The following is a 16704-nucleotide window of genomic DNA, read 5'->3' as shown; positions in this document are numbered from 1 at the left end:
AAATCCTATTTCCTCCTTCCCTTTTTGCCCTACAGTCTGTCCTAAACCCCCCAGATCCAATTGGAAAGTAACAGCCTCTTTTTCTTTGATTATTACTGCCAAATTACTTAAATAGTTTATATATTTGTATGTATAAATGTATCGGTCCAATCTGCTTAGTCTTTTTTTATTGTTTGTGTGTATTTGGCTTCAGAGCTGACCACGTTGTGTCGGATAACCAGTAAAGGAGATCATCTTTGGGAGAGGCTAACTCCCCTAGCCTTTCCCTCTCCTGGCTGTAATTAATTACCTAGAATTCTTTGACTAGCAGTGGGAGCTCATGAACTTTAAACCCCTTTCACATTACTGTGTGTGTTGATATTGCCGTCCGGTCACTTATGCAGTGGTTTCTGGAAGAGACTATTTCACGGCAGACTTCCTGGTATTCTGGCTATATAATCTTAATGTCCCTTCTTCAGGAATGTTCCTGACCCGTGTAGGATGTGTGATTTATATGTATCAATTGGTACTGGGTTTCCCTACCATCCATTGACCTCCAAATTTTGTCTAGTTGTGGTTTTCTGTGAGGGTCTCCATTTTCTATAGAGAAGCTTCTTTCATGGGGGTAGTAGCTATACTTATCTGGATATAAGGATGAGATTTAGAATATAGTAAGGAATTATGCTTGACTAGCCAAGTGGCAGTAGCAGATCTTTGTTTTTCTAGTAGCTGTGACCTCACTAGCATGGAAAACTTCCAAAGCCAGGCTTGGCTTTCCTCCTGCCGAGTGAGCCCTAAAATCTATTAAATAGCTGTTGGTTATCACCAACATATGAATATATCCTCTGCTTGGAGCTTAGAAACTTATTGATGAGCTATGATTTTATTTGAGTTTTCTTTTTTGTACTAAAAGCCCTTTCTAAGGATGACAAACATTTTTATTTAATTGCTTTGGAGAATTTATAGCCTTCAGTGTTAGCAGCCACATGGACAGTGTCTGGTACATGTGTTAACAACTTCAAGGGAAGCCTGAGACCAAGTTCTTAGGGCGCCACATAAGTCCAGAGGCAGAGATGCACATTTGAACACCAATCTGTTTGAAATACTGTCAGTGTGAACATTGCCCTGGATAATGAGCTGAGGTTATTTTTTATTATTTTGATGTTTATCGGTCATTGTGATAACTCATGAAATCATCCTTTCAAGTATCATTAAGTAAGTCAGTCTCTTGAAAGGGAAGGTTTTGACTGACTTACAGGCAAGTCACTATACTTACGTTTTGGTAAATAAATATAAAATCTGTTCTTCAGCTGCTTTTCTTAACAATTAAAGTTACAGCATAAATATTCCTTTAAATAGCTTACAAGTATGAAGGAGGGTCTATATGGTTGAAAACTCTGCATCCTTAATTTTAACATTTTGTCAGTGTTTTTCTTGATGTAAATTAATGTTTGGATTGGAAATATAACAGTAAAGGGGTATTTTTTTCCTCTGCAGAAATTCAGTGTTGCTAAGAATTTTGCTAATAGAATTGCACAGACACTTCTGTTATATCACTGTCTACTACTACTACAAGTCCAAGTTGTTTTTCTTATGTTTAATAAAATGAAATAATCATTTGTGATGATGTTATTCAAATCCTATATGCTACACAGCTATATGTGGTTTTATAGGAAATAAGTTGCCAACACGTAGACTTGCTGACACTTGACCCAGCCGCAGTTCGAGTGGGATGCCTGGCCAGTCTGCAACAGCCTGGAGGTATTCGTCTTCTGGAAGAGGCCCTACTTCACCTGCTGCCCAAGGAACCACCCACCAAACGAATCCGGGGCAAGACTTGCTTGCCTCCCGATGTTCTCCGGTGGATGGAACTTGCTAAGTAAGTTGGGGGTGTACCATTCTCAGATGAACAATAACTCAAAGTAACACAGTAAAACTTTGCCTTTATTTTATGAAAAAGAAATGAGCTGGTAAGGAGGCTGGAGAGATGGCTCTGTGGTTAGAAGAACTCATTTTCAGATAGGTTTCAAGTTTGGGTCCCCAGTACCCATGTTGAGCAGATCACAGCCATCCATAACTCCAGCTCCAGGGTATCTAGTACTCTTCTGGCCAACAGTCAGATAGACAGACACACAGGCACACACACACACATAATAAAATTTTTAATAAGCTAATAACATTTCAGGCTGAGATTTTTAAGTCCATGTGTCAAGAATGGCCATGAAAAAGAATATTTTTCTTAAAGAAGAAACATTGAGTAACCTTGTAATACTTAGTTTCCAATGACTCCTGGTATTTTTATTACTTTGTCTAGAAATACAAATTATGCTTTGTAGTATACTGTTGTATATGTCTGATTCTTTCATTTCCTTTGTTTTAGCATCTGAAAGCCCAGCCTAATCCTAGGAAGGATGTTAAGTCAGAATTCAGAGGGCCTTTAAAATGTCTCAGAGCGTAAAGGCACTTGATTCACAAACCTGATGACTGTAGTTCAATCCCCAGACCCCACAGTTGACAGAGAGAGCAAACTCCTGAGAGTTGTCCTGTGACCTCCACATGCTTACCACCGCCCCCCCAAACACACACACACAATAAATAAAATAAAAAACTTGAAACAGTTGGTCAGCTTTTAGGTCTTTAGGCTCTGAGTGAAAAGCTTAGCTTCCTTACCTTTCACCATTATTATCAGTCAGTGTTTTTATTGTGCATGGTGACTTTGTAAAGCACTATGCCAGGTACAGAAGAAGTGAAACAGATTAGACATTATTCACAGACTAAAATCTGTGTTGTGGGTCTCAGTGTTGTAGCTTCATTGGCATGTGTGAGTCTGTAGGTTCTGTAAGGGTCCGAAATCACTGAATGAAGACCCTAGACTCAGATAGAATGCAAAGCTAAAGAGCATTTATTCTGCACAAACATCTAGCCTTGGGGGATCAACCATTCTCCAAAATGGCAACCCCAGATAAAGTTTCACAGGCCTTGTAGGGAACCAGGAAACTCTCTAGAAGGACTAGTTAGTCTAAAATTTCATTGGTGGAGTACTAGGGGTCTGTGGTCTGTGGTCTGCATTCCTATGGCATTAAAGCTCAACCATGTGATGAAATTGGGCTGCCCAGCACAGATGCCACCATTTGGAGATAAGATATTTCCCTATTTTTGTGATTATCTCCAGGCAGTTCTTTGGGAGAAGGTTTTATGATCTTGTTCTGGAGTTTTTGGCCTGTCCCTGAAATTGGGGCCCTACAGCCTTTCCTTGAAATCAGGCCTCATCCTTACATTGAGACACATGGGGATTATGTTGTCCTTTTGGTTCAATCCCTGATACTGCAAGAAATGAGTCCTATAGAAAATGTATATACTTAAAACGTAATTAACCAGAACAGAGATGGGAATGGCCAGGATAAGCCAGAGGAGCCTCTTTATACCTCCCACAGCTTCAGATGTTTGATTGACACCTTGTGTCATACAAACACACATACAGAAATGGCAATTATGAGGCACACATGTAAGCCTGGCATGTAGGAGGTTGAGGCAGGATGATCTCAGTTCAAGGGTAGTTGAAATTATACTCTGTTTTGAAGTATGAGTCACAGGGCAGAGGACGGACTAGATAAGGATTTATCTCCATTGCAGAACCTGGTATGCTTGAGTTGCTAGCTTCCTTCCATCCCCAATAACAGGTAGGCAGGCAGGGGTAAGGAGAGGGAGGAAATGATAGGTAGGTAGATAGATTGATGATTGCTATAGAATATATAACTTTACAAGCTTAAAGTTAGCATGTTTGTTTATAACTTTATTAAATAATTTAGTCTTGTATTTTGGTCATCATTTTGATCAAGTTATGTATGGGGATTTCTTTCTATGCTTGTACATAACATCTCTTTCTGATTTCAACTTCTGACTATGAACTGCTGCCGTTCAACACCCACGTACCCACCCCTGCCTCTGACCTTTGACCTCTAGAATCTAGGCTGTAACAGAACCACGTTTATTCAATTTTACCTAGTTTAGATTTAGTAAGTTCATGATTCATACAGGTTCTGTACAACTTGCTATTCATAGACATTTCTCCCTTCCCTTGGTACTTGGTAAAAAGCCCAAGACCTTATAAGGAAGCTAGGCAAACACTTTTCCACTAAATTAAAGCCTGAGCAATTCCACCTCTTTTCTCCACAACTATTCCCACCCCTATGGAGACAAGGTCTTGATCAGACTGGCATTGAGCTCACTCTATAACCCTCAGCCAGCCTTGGACTTGCAACCCTCCTGCCTCAACCCCCTGAGAATTGAGATTACAGGCATTTACCAACTTTCCCAAGCAAAGCTTGTTTGACTAATAAAACAGATTCAGTATCAGAAAGTAAACCAGAAAGCGGGAGAAGGACGAAGGAAGAAGTTCTTGGGTGTCTGGTCTGGTAACTATAGTCAGGAAAAGGTGGCATATAGGTTTGGATTTGAAAAGAAACTTGCAAGAACTTGAAAGAAGAAGGAAACAAACTTTATAAACATGAACTTGAGAATTTTATAGTGATAGACTTTGTAAGTTTGCTATGTAGCCCAGGTTTACGTAGAACTCATTATCCAGGCCTCACCTTTCTGATGTTGATTATAGGCATGCACCACTATGCTGGGCAAGCCAGATTTTTATTGAGATGAAAAGATGAGTAAGGGCTCTAAGAGTATTAAGGCTATAGGGGAATTTTTGGTGTCTAAGTGTAGCCCCTAGAATATAGACTAAAACATCAACGGGATGAGAGGTAATACTTGCTTCTGGCTTTACCTTGGGGCTCGACAGAAGCTCCAAACAGACCACCTGCAGAAGCCTTATACATGATGAGCTTTTTATACTTATAGGTTTAGTTTTTAGACAGGGTGCCATAGTGTAGTGTAGACTGGTCTTAAATTAGGACCAGCCGCTTTCTAAATTTTGTTTTCAAATGTACATTAAAACAACTTGTTCTTCGTGGTTAGTTACAGAAGTAAAACTTAAAAGAAATTTCAGAACCATTCAATTTTATATTTCCAACAAAATACTACTTGTTTGTCATCTGTGTGACATCTTCATTCAACATCAATGAAAATTGTGTAAATAGTTTTATTTGGTGATCTGACCTTTTCTTTCAGACTCTATCGATCAATTGGGGAATATGATGTCCTCCATGGCATTTTTAGCAGCGAGTTAGGAACAAAGCAGGACACTCAGAACGCACTGTTAGCAGAAGCCAGAAGTGATTATTTTCAAGCTGCTAACTTGTATAAGGAGGTAAAGTCAATCTCTGGCAAATATATCAGTTGCCTAACCACCTTGGCTCTGTACATGTAAAAAAGAACTGTTAGCTTTACTGTTAAATGTATTTTTATAATAACCACTTGTGACATAACTTTTATTGTATCTTGGTCTTTTTAAGACAACATAGAAAGAAGACAAAGCATTTTATAAGTTCCAAATATTTCTATGATTGCTGTTATTTTTATAATTTCTGTTTTAGTTTGTTTTCTTTCTTTTAGAAAAAGTATGATAAAGTAAAATAAACTTTGATTGTGAGTGTAAGTTGGTTTTCTATGTTTTATTTCACTGCAAGGTGACAAAGATAATAGGTGTCAAACTTTAGAATATGTAGTCTATAAGACTATTGAGTCTATAAGACTAAGTGAATGATCTCAACTTTGAATAGATCTACAATAGTCTATAGATCTCCTTAGCTTTACTTTTCCAATGAATTTGTATAAGTACAAAAAATGCATGTCATAAAGCAAATTTTGCATCATTTGATTGGCTTTCCTGGTAAGTTTCTCAGTGAGATGACTTTCTTCTCATTGGGGTCTTTTTTTGTTTGGCTTGGTTTGGTTTTTTACTAACTACAAAGGTCTAGCTTTGTTGTCCTGGCTGTCCTAGAACTCACAGAGATCTGCTTGCCTCTGCCTCCTGAGTTCTAGGATTAAAGGTGCTTGCCACTATGCCCGGCCTCATTTGTTACTTTAAGGGTCCTTTTGGTTTTGTATTGTTCTATAGAATTATTTATTTCATTTATATGAGTTCACCATCGCTGTCTTCAGACACAACAGAAAAGGGCATCAGGTCGCATTACAGATGGTTGTGAGCTACCATGTGGTTGCTGGGAATTGAACTCAGGACCTCTGGAAGAGTTGTCAGTGCTCTTAACCACTAAGCCATCTCTCCAGCCCCCTTGTTTTGTTTGTTGGTTTTTTTCTTCCATTCACTGTTATTTTGAATATTAATCCTATTTCTCTCGTTTTACCGTAACTCTGAAATGATTGCCTTTAGTATGTATGCTATAGTACCCCCTTTAAAAACATGTATTTGCATCTATGTTATTTCAACTCCATAAAATAAGCTAGTTTTTGTGTTTTTTTTTTTCCTGTAGGCTTTAAATAAATTGGAGTGGTTAGATGGTGAACCCACAGAAGCTGAGAAGGAGTTCTGGGAGATGGCATCCCTTGACTGTTACAACAACCTCTCTCAATGGAAAGAACTTGAGTACAGGTCTACAGTCAATATAGGCAGTGAGAACTCTCTTGATCTAAGTAAAATGTGGAGCAAACCATTTTACCAGGTGGGTAGAATTATTTTTCAGTAACTAAAATAAATGTTTTAAATGGTTATGTGTTTCCCAGTTAATAAAACTTAAATTTCGCAAGATTGAGATAGTAGTTTGAAGCATGTCCATATTAAAACTCTGTGGTATAAGTTTCACATCACTGTTTAGCCATCTCAAAATAAGTGGGATGTATTTTACATTAGGTATTTACCTCATGTTGTGACCACATAGAACATTTCCTATTGTTTCTTGTGCTACTAAGACAGTGCATTGTGGCCACCAAAAGAAACTATCATAGCTCCTTCTGCACCCATGCTGCATCATGTGCTGTAATCCTCAATTTGTGTGCAGTATCCACAGTGTCTTTCAACTTCATGAAGATCTCATTCTTCTATAGAACAACCTATGTATTTTGTAATTAGAAAATAATCCACATTTGCCAGGAGCCATCTAGGAGAAGCTAAAAAAATTCCAGCAGGTGATCTTCCTGAGATGGTTTTACCATTAAGGCATAATAGATATTCTGTTCTTTGTCAAGGCCAAAGGGATTACATTTGCAGAAGGATTCCTGCTATTAATACGCTTTTCCTGTTACTATTAAATATATATAACAATCACTAGGTATTAGACTACCGTTGTGAGCAGATTTCTGCAGAACAATGAAGGTGTTCTGTCCTATATTGATTTTGTACAGACAAAAAGATAATTCCTTAATTCTTAATGATGATTATATAGGAATTCCTTAAACTATACTAGTAATTATTAAGCCCATTTTAATAGGACTGTTATCAAGTCTTCTCTGATAATAATGCTGCAATGAGAACTCTGCAATTCTTCAAGTGTCATCAGTTAATTGCTTCTGAGATAGAAAGCAGGCATTTACAACTTAGAACACATTACAAGAGATTGTAAAACAATCGGGTTGGGGATTTAGCTCAGTGGTAGAGCGCTTACCTAGCAAGCACAAGGCCCTGGGTTCAGTCCCCAGCTCCGAAAAAAAGAAAAGAAAAAAAAAGATTTATTTAAAAAAAAAACAATCAAAGGTCATAAAAGGGAAACTAATAATTTATTGTAGGTGCAAAGACAGAAAATAAAAAAATGACTAGGTTTATCTATACAAAACTTCAATGAAAACTTAGTCACAAAGATTATGCTTTTAAACTTTCAGTGAACCTGTAGAGCTAGTGACAGATAATGAATGTATTATGGATGGCATGTATGCGTGTGGATGCATATATAAACTTCTCTGTTGTAAACTTTTTAATTCAATTTATGATTTGGATTTATGTTTGAACTTTTAGTGAACTTTTCTTTTTAAAAGAAGTTGCTTGTGATCTATTCCCCTAGAAAATGTACAAAGAAACTAAGAAAGAATACATTACAGAGGATTATCATATCAGAGCAGGAGAGAGCAAGATTAGAAGGAGGACAACAGAATAGCCTAACTTAGAAATTGTCTTAGTTAGGGCCTTATTGCTGTGAACAGAGATCATGTCCAATGCAAGTTTTATAAAGGACAACATTTAATTGGGGCTCGCTTACAGGTTCAGTGGTGCAGTCCATTATCATCAAGGCAGGAGCATGGCAGCATCCAGGCAGGCATGGTGCAGGAGGGACTGAGTTCTGCATCTTCACCCAAAGGAAGCCAGGAACAGACTGAATTCCCTAGGCAGCTAGGAGGAGGGTCTCCATGCCCACCCCACAGTGACACACTTCCTCCAACAAGGCCACACCTTCTAATAGTGCCATCCTGAGCCAAGCATGTGCAAACCATCACAGAAATTAAAAGGGAACTTAGAAAATAAGAGAGTAATATGCAGAATGCAGAGAGAAAAGGAGACAGAGAAGAAACTGCAGAGAGAGAGAAAGAACAGGTAGGCTTCCCCTTACCATGGGATGGAACAGGTCTTTTCTTAACAGCAAGGCAGGCTTTATCCTTAAAAGAGGATAAAGCTTTCTTCTTACAGACTTGAGTTTAATTCATTTAGCAATAAAAGGGTAGGAGCTTTTTCTTTCTTATTGCTATAAAGATTAGAGCTCATTTTTCATCCAGAATGAGTCCTTTCTTCACTGACACTTGTTCTTTTACTTCAAACAAATATAAGTATGGATGTGTGTGTGTGTGTAAGTATGTAATTATGAGATAAGTATGTAGCTGGGCCCAACTGGTTTGCATGGCGGTATATGAATATGTATGTGTGTTTTTATATATGAATTTATGTGAATTTATGCATATTTGCTTATATGAAAATTTTTCCTTCTGCATGACTCTCTGATCCTGGTTCAATAAAAGTTTATTGCACCAAACCTCCCTCTAGCCTGACAAAATATATGAGCTTTAACATTATTCCAAAGAATATTCAGATAGAAAATAATTGCATTCACTTAGATTGGCTTTCTAAGTCAAGAGTTGACTGTTGCTGTTCTGCAGGAGACGTATCTTCCTTATGTGATCCGCAGCAAACTGAAGCTCTTGCTTCAAGGAGAAGACAACCAGTCTCTGCTAACATTTGTGGATGAAGCCATGCACAAAGAGCTGCAGCAGATGGTCCTAGAACTTCAGTATAGTCAAGAGCTGAGTCTTCTTTACATCTTACAGGATGATATTGACAGAGCCACATACTACATTAAAAATGCCATTCAGATTTTCATGCAAGTAAGGCAAATAGATCTATATGATATATACTGTCTTTATAATAATTTTAAGTATCTTTATATTACACTAATCTTACTGATATAGTTAGACCAAAATGTAAATTGAAATCCTAGATTTTAAGTTTTAATTCATTTAATAATTGTTTCCAAGGCATAATTGTTAAGTACTCTGAAATACACTGAATGATTCTTACATTTTTAGGATAGTTGCTATATCATGCTTTTTAAAACTGTATTCAAAGTTTTAATTTGCAAATTCCCTTTATAACAAGCCTGACTTCCTTTTCCTAGAATTATTCTAGTATTGATGTCCTCTTGTATAGAAGTAGACTCGCCAAATTACAGTCTGTACAGACTTTAGCAGAAATTGAGGAGTTCCTCAATTTTATACGTAAACATGGTAAGTCTTTAACTTATTTTTTTTTCCTTTCTAATTGTAGAGGGATTTTTTAGCGCCTGAATTTTTGCTTAGTGAAACCAAACTTAGTGTGTAGAAAACTGCTTTGGGTGTGTTCTTAAAGTGCACTGTTTGACATCACTAGGTTAAGTGTTTAAGACAGTCTAGCACCACTGTTCTGGGTACTGCAAATAAGCCAAACAAAATTTTGACAGCTTGAAATGCTCAGAGAGTGACTCCAGGAATGGGCCTGTAGGCTCCTAAGGAGGAGCCCAAGTGTACTGTGTAAGATAAGGACTTGTAGAGTCCTCCCCAGAAGATTACTACCACAATAGAGGCCTTACTGTCAATGGGATGGAGTGGTGAATCTGAAGGGATAGTTTGGAGTAGCTGGAAAGATTAGACATTAGTAGATCATGTAGGTTTTTTTCCTTTGAATAACCATCCAATAATCTAAGAGAGAACATTTTTCTAAAAGTGAAATGTCTTCATTCTAAATCTATTTCAAATTTCTTTTAAATAATTAAAAATTATTTATCAAATGTTTTTCATGGCTTGGTCATTGTTTCCTTTTTAAATTTTTCAGCTATTTCTACAACTAGCAAGTTGTTAGTCTTTTCTTTTTTGATATCTTTTTTTTTTTAATTTTCATACAAAATTTACTGATCACAGTTTCCACTCCAACTCCCCCCAGATTCTTTCCCCTCCCCACCCTTTCTTCCCCCACAGTACACCCTTTCTTTTTCTCTATTTATTAAAGAAGTAAGCAACAACAAAAAATAAAACAGAATTTTAAAAGAAAAAATTACACACCCACTAAAAATACATAGAAACCATAAGACATAAAATACCCAAACAAAGCAGTATGAGAAAAAAAGCCTACAAAAATAGCATCCAGTTAATTCTGTTTTGGCCTTCTACTGGTGGACGTAGTACTTACCCTGTAGTGTGGTTGATTGATACACACACACACACACACACACACACACACACACACACACCCCTTGTGAGATTCCATTGGCAATAACTAATTTTTCCTTTGCAGGCAGTTAATTACATATAGCTTATGTCTGGATATTAGCTGTTAAGTCTTTGATAAGCAGGCTATAATTGTATAATCACAAAGGAGGGATTGCCCTAGGTAGGGGAAATTGAATATATAGTTATGGATAGTATGGGAAGTTAGTCAGGGAGGGGAAGGTCAGAGGGGAGTAAGAAGCAAACTAAGTGCTAATTGAGGGGTCATATGGAAACCTAATATGTAAAAGGCTCTTAAAACTATATGGAAGAAATCTAAATGGAGTTATCACATAATAGGGGAGACAGTGCCCCAACTATACATCTTTTGGCACCAAGGGAAACCTCCAGTGCTAGGAATGGGTTACATCCAATTGAGTCATTGACCAAAGGGGCCCCATGGAAATCCCCAAACATCTCAGGTTATTGCCAAGGCCATTGGTTGCTTTCTATAAACTGATGAAGACTGAACTTACATCGCTCATTAAATGGGGGAGAAGTTAAGCTGGTACCTAGAGCTTTCCTTCATCCCTACTACTAGTGTTCACAGTATTGGAAAATACTCTGCAGAAAAGAAAGGTAACTACAAACCTACAACAGAGACATATCTCTGAGAGATAATGGTTCAGTGGTGGCACAAACATCATGGGAGTAACCAGCTCACTTCCTGAGATGGAAGCCATGTCTGACATTGCTTGATGTCCATGTACTTGAGTCTAGGCCATTGGCCTAGGGAAGAACTAAATATTACAATTCTGATAAAAGAACACAACAATAAAATGACTCCTAATGAAATTAAGTAGAGTCCTTTGGGAATATGAATCTTGGGGTAGATCTATTCCCAGCTTCCTGATGAACTGCCACTCATTTCTGTAATAAGTACAATTTTCCATTCCCACCATCAGTGGATTAGTGTTTCTCTTACTCCAAATCCTAACCAGCATGAACTGTCATTGTCTTATTGATCTCGGCCATTCCAACAGGACTAAGATGAAATCTTAAAGTAATTTTAATTTGCAGTTCTCTGATGTGTAAGGATGTTGAACGTTTCTTTGCTCCTCAGCCTTTTGTGTCTCATCTTAAGAACTCTTTGCTTAGTTTTGTAACCTGTTTTAAAATGGTGTAACAACTTTACGAGATGTAGAGTTTTTCTTCAAGTTTGCAGTGCCCTAGAGTTAATGACCTAAGTTGTATAAGGTGGTGCAGATTTAATTAAAGATTCAGACCCAGCACCATCAGAGCTGAGCTGAGTTGGTATTCCAGACTACTACTTCCTAGCCATAGAGAGAGCTAGCCAAGAACGTTAGCAGTGTGAGATTTCAGAATCACGAGGATTATTCTTTGTTTATATATTAGAAATGTGCCCTGCATAATCCGAGGGCTGATGGGATTTGAGAATTAGATACAGTGTTGAATGCCCAGTGTAAGTTGTCAGTATCCACACTGATAATAAAGGTTGAGTCACCTGTTTCAGTTCAGATCACATTTAGCCCTCAAGAAAATGCATCATAACTCTGTGAAAGCATTTAGTTTCCAGTGCTTTTTAAGGCTTTAAGTTGCAGATGAAAGACTGAGACTGTGAACCTATGGTGAATGTAAAAAGATTTGTTATATTTATTTTCCTATCTCTTTTTTATATATCTTGAAGTGATGGTGTTTTTATTATATTTTGTATACTGACATGTATTCCTTTTGTGAATGAAAGACAAAAGATGTCTGGGGTTTTTGTTTTGTTTGTTTGTTTGATTTTAATTTACTAGGTTTTTTTTTACTTGTTTAATTTTTATTTCTTAAAAAATGAGAAATTTGAGTTAGGATTCTACTTACTAATGCTGGCTCTATTCTGTAAATTCTTGTCATTCAGCCATAGATATGATCAGTCTCTAATATTATTTTTAGGTGATTTATCATCTCTGGGTCCCCTAAGGAGGCTTCTGAAAACCTGGACCAGCAGATACCCAGATACTGTGACAGACCCAATGCACATCTGGGATGACATCATCACAAATCGGTAGTATCTGGTCTTATTGAGCCAAACAAGGATTCTTTTCCAGAACTGCCAGCATGGAGATTCTTCAAGACCAAGGCTTATGAAAATATGCCTAGCCTACCTCTCTCATACTGATCACCTATACCTGTTCTAACAAATCCTCATGGCTGAATTCCTTCCTTCATCCTATATTCCTTCTAAGGGGTCTTCTCTGTCCACTAGCTGTGGTTGTAAGCACTTGCTGGGATGGGGACAGCCCTGAATCTCCTCTTTTACAGTAGATAAGAAGGAAGACTGCTGTGTAGAGATTCTTTATTGTTCTGCTTTTAAAACCTATGTTTTTAACAGTTGGCCTTTGCTTCCTAGTTCCCAAATATAGTTGTGTTTAGTTCCCAGTTCTACATTCATGTTCCTTTTTTCATTTATTTGTTCACTTTATCCTGATGCAGCCCCCCTTTCCTCACAGTGTCCTCTCACATAGCCCGTCTCCATCTCCTCTGATGAGGGGAAGGCCCTGTCCAGATTTCATCCTGTTTTGTCTAGAGGGTGGTACTCATCCTATACTCAGGAAAAGGGCCATGAAATCAGAAGTTGTCAATTATTTGTGAACTATCCATAGCAAGCAGTACTCAGGGACTCCAACATCAGTATCATGCTCTATTTTCATCAATTACCAATTTTTTCCTTTTTTTATTTTGGAAAATGTCCTTATTTGTGGGGAAACTGCAAGAAATGTAGAACTCTCGTGTGTACCTTTTTACCAGGTTCCCCATTTTGTTTGAATATTTTTGACATTTTATTACATACGCACATAAGCCTTATTCTTTCTCTTTCTCCCATGCATATACTTCCTGAATGATCTCCACTGGAGTAGCATGGCTCATGTGCTCTTATTTTTCATACATCTTTTCCTTTCTTTTACACAAACACATTGATAAATTTTCCTGTTCTTGTCTTCAACCTGCTCTCCAGTTGCAGTTTTCAGCTGTCCCATCAGTGTCCTTTGAAGCACTGTAGTGCTTCCTACTGTAGATCTTTCTGTAGGATCAGATCTAGTTCCTACATTTGGTTTTATTAGTTTAGTCTTCTTAATTCTGCAGCAGTCCTATGCCCTATTCTGTATCATATGATACTGGCAGTGTGAATTGTTCCTCCATTTAGGGTTGTCTTGTTTCCTCATGATGAGACTTGAATATGAAAGTCCTCAGGCTCTTGTGCTACTTACACCTTTTTTCTTCCATGAAACCAGTAAGAAACTATCACAGGAGACAGTCTGAGGTGTGCACCACTCACCTCTCTCACGGTCTTGTCTGCTCAACTCATCTGGGCAGTTGGAAAATGATTTCTTGTTTTGACCCTTGTTCCATGGTTATCAATTTAAATCTTATGGTGAGGTACAGACAACCCCTCTCTACTTTTTTTATATCCTTTATATTTTTTAGTATACTTTGGAAATATGCATAGAATGTCTGCTGCTATTTACCTCCAACTTCAAACTTTTTTAGGCCAGACATTCTGAAAGTGAAAATAGAATACCTCAAGTTCAGGGAGGTGACAAATGCCACATTTTTATTCAGTCTTCTAGCAAGACATTGCTTTGACTTGATCCTCATCTCTTGCCTTTTTTCATAGTATCAAACTATCATAGATAACTCATTACTTTTTGTCTCACTCCTTAAGCTGCTGAAGTAGGGATTGTCAGACTCTATTGATTATGGAATTGTCTACTTTTCTCTTTGGCTTTAAATTTTCCTGTTATTATTATGAAATAACCTGATAAAACAATTTAAGGAGAATGAGTTTATTTCTCTTCACAGTTCAAGGGTATAGTCCACATTTGTGTGGAAGTCATGGCAATGAGAACTTAAAGCACTAGTTATTACTTTATTCATAGGAGAAGGTAGAGAATGATGAATGCTGATGATAAACTGGTTTTTCTTTTTATTTAGGACCCCTGTCCAAGGAAATCTAGATAGTTCCTCATAGGCATGCCCAAGGGGTAACCTAATGTAGATAATCCCTCACAGGCATTCCCAGGGGGTAACCTAGTCTAAATAATCCCTCACAGGCATATCTAGAGGGTAATCTAGTTTAGATAATCTCTTGCAGGCCTGCCCAAGGCTTGTTTCCTATGCAGTTCTAGATCCTGTCAAATAGATATTAGCCATCACATTGATAGTTGTTATTATTTCCTGATGAAATGCTTCTTTTATTAATGAAAAGTAACTGCAGACCTCTGAGGCCTCTGTCTCCCGAGTGCTGGAGTTAAAGGTGTGTGCTACTATGTGTGACTTACTTTTTTTTCCAAAGACTTTTTTTTCCCTTTTTACATGTGTATGTGTGTGTGTCTGTGTGTCTGTGTGTGTAAATGTGAGAGTGGAGACCTGCAGATCCCAAAGACCTCAGAATCTAAGGCAGTTGTAAGCTGACCTGGATGCAGACAACTGAGCTAAGTTTCCATGGAAAGCAGTGTGTGCTCTCAACTACAGAGTTTTCTCTCCAGCCCAATTATATGTGTTTTCTTGATGTCTTGGATCATGTTTGAAATGATTTTTCTGACTCATGTCCGTTGATTCTGTTCCACTGACAATCCTTTTACTTTCCTCATTCTTTTTGTTGGTTGGTTGGTTGGTTGGTTGGTTGGTTGGTTGGTTGGTTGGTTGGTTGGTTCGTTGGTTGGTTGGTTGGTTGGTTGGTTGGTTGGTTGGTTGGTTGGTTTTATCAATTTTGGATTGTATCTTGGATTTCTGAATAGTCTCTTGTGTATACTCTGGCTTTTGTATGATTGATTGGCACTGGGATTAGAGACCATGCCTTGTTCATGGTCCAGCCTTCCATACATGGTTCTGATTGCACCCTTTACCTGTATGCTTGTGTTTGGAGTTCTGTGCACAGCTCTTAAAGATCCTTCTGTGGCCACACCCCATAAGGAGCACTTTCAATTCTCATGTGCCTGAGTCCCTTTCTGGGGTCCTCTAGATAACATCACAGGCCTAGGATCCCCCCAATGCCCCATGGCATCCCAAAGTCAAAACTTACTGGGAAAGGCAGTTCTCTTTCAAGCCCTGTGCTCCCCGGGATAGTAAAACTCCTACATGTCTGTCCCTCTAATATGTGAAATTGGACTAATTTCTTCTCCATCTCATGTGAGCCCACTCCTCCCTATCTGATCTGTGATCAAGTGCCAATTTTGTAACACTTGTTGTTTATAATTGTTTTAAATGTGATTTAAAGCAGTGAAAGATTAAAAATAGTAGTAGCTTTTGGGGAAGAGGGGTGGGATGAAGTGGTTTGGGGCCAGGAGTGCTGAGCAGAAGTGCTGAGTAGTGTGACAAGAATAGAATCAGATCCATGGTGGGAAACACTAATGTCTTAGTTTCCAGAAAAGAAAGGAAAAGGCAAGCAGGTAAGAGGCACACTAGTTTATCTGATTAAAATATCTCTAAGAACTTAGAGACAGCTGTTGTCCTGGCACATACATGTACTCGTAGTTATTTACGCAGCTGAAATGCAAGATTACTTGAGTCTAAAACTTTGAGACCAGTTTGAACAATATAACAAGACCCTCAGCTCCCTCAAAAATGACAGGAAGAAGGAGAAGAATGAAGAAAAAAAAGAAAAAAATTAGAACCTAGATGAACACCGGAGATTATCTGATTGTTGATTAGGGAAAAACTTTGTTACACCTCTTTGCTACTACTACTGATAGTAATGTAAAATATGTCACTTAAAAAATCATAGACGTAAATTTTAACTATAGTGTATATATATGTAAACTTATATATAATCTTAAGTTTTTTATGTATCTGTATAAAATTATATATAAATTAAAATTTATTTACACAGTAGCTCATAGCTATAATCCCAACACTCAGGAAGTAGAATAAGAGCTTTGTAAATTTGGTTCCAATCAAATAGTCTACATATCGAGTTCAAGACCAGCCAAGGCTATATATTGAAAAATAATTATTTTGAGTATCTAAAAAAATCCTCAAGGATGGAGAACAATTAAAAAAAATATAAGCTGCATGTGCAGGAAAATCAAACTTGAGGCATACCTATTTGCAGAATCTCACTGTGTGACACAGTGACTGAGGACTCACTGT

General features: G+C 37.7%; 1 protein-coding gene across 4 annotated transcripts in view; it reads left to right on the top strand.

Moving 5' to 3' along the window:
* Positions 1–16704, top strand: part of Prkdc (protein kinase, DNA-activated, catalytic subunit) — a 217548-nt gene that overhangs the window by 151947 nt on the left and 48897 nt on the right. For all 4 annotated transcript variants that reach the window (NM_001108327.2, XM_039088537.2, XM_008768933.4 and 1 more), the window contains 6 exons: positions 1653–1858; positions 5104–5242; positions 6366–6554; positions 8971–9195; positions 9486–9594; positions 12508–12619. In NM_001108327.2, coding sequence (NP_001101797.2) covers positions 1653–1858; positions 5104–5242; positions 6366–6554; positions 8971–9195; positions 9486–9594; positions 12508–12619 — 980 coding nt within the window. The remainder of the gene's footprint in view (positions 1–1652; positions 1859–5103; positions 5243–6365; positions 6555–8970; positions 9196–9485; positions 9595–12507; positions 12620–16704) is intronic.

This window comes from Rattus norvegicus, chromosome 11 (genome assembly GCF_036323735.1).
Source record: "Rattus norvegicus strain BN/NHsdMcwi chromosome 11, GRCr8, whole genome shotgun sequence".
Lineage (NCBI taxonomy): Eukaryota > Metazoa > Chordata > Mammalia > Rodentia > Muridae > Rattus > Rattus norvegicus.
This window is presented reverse-complemented; position numbering and strand designations above follow the sequence as displayed.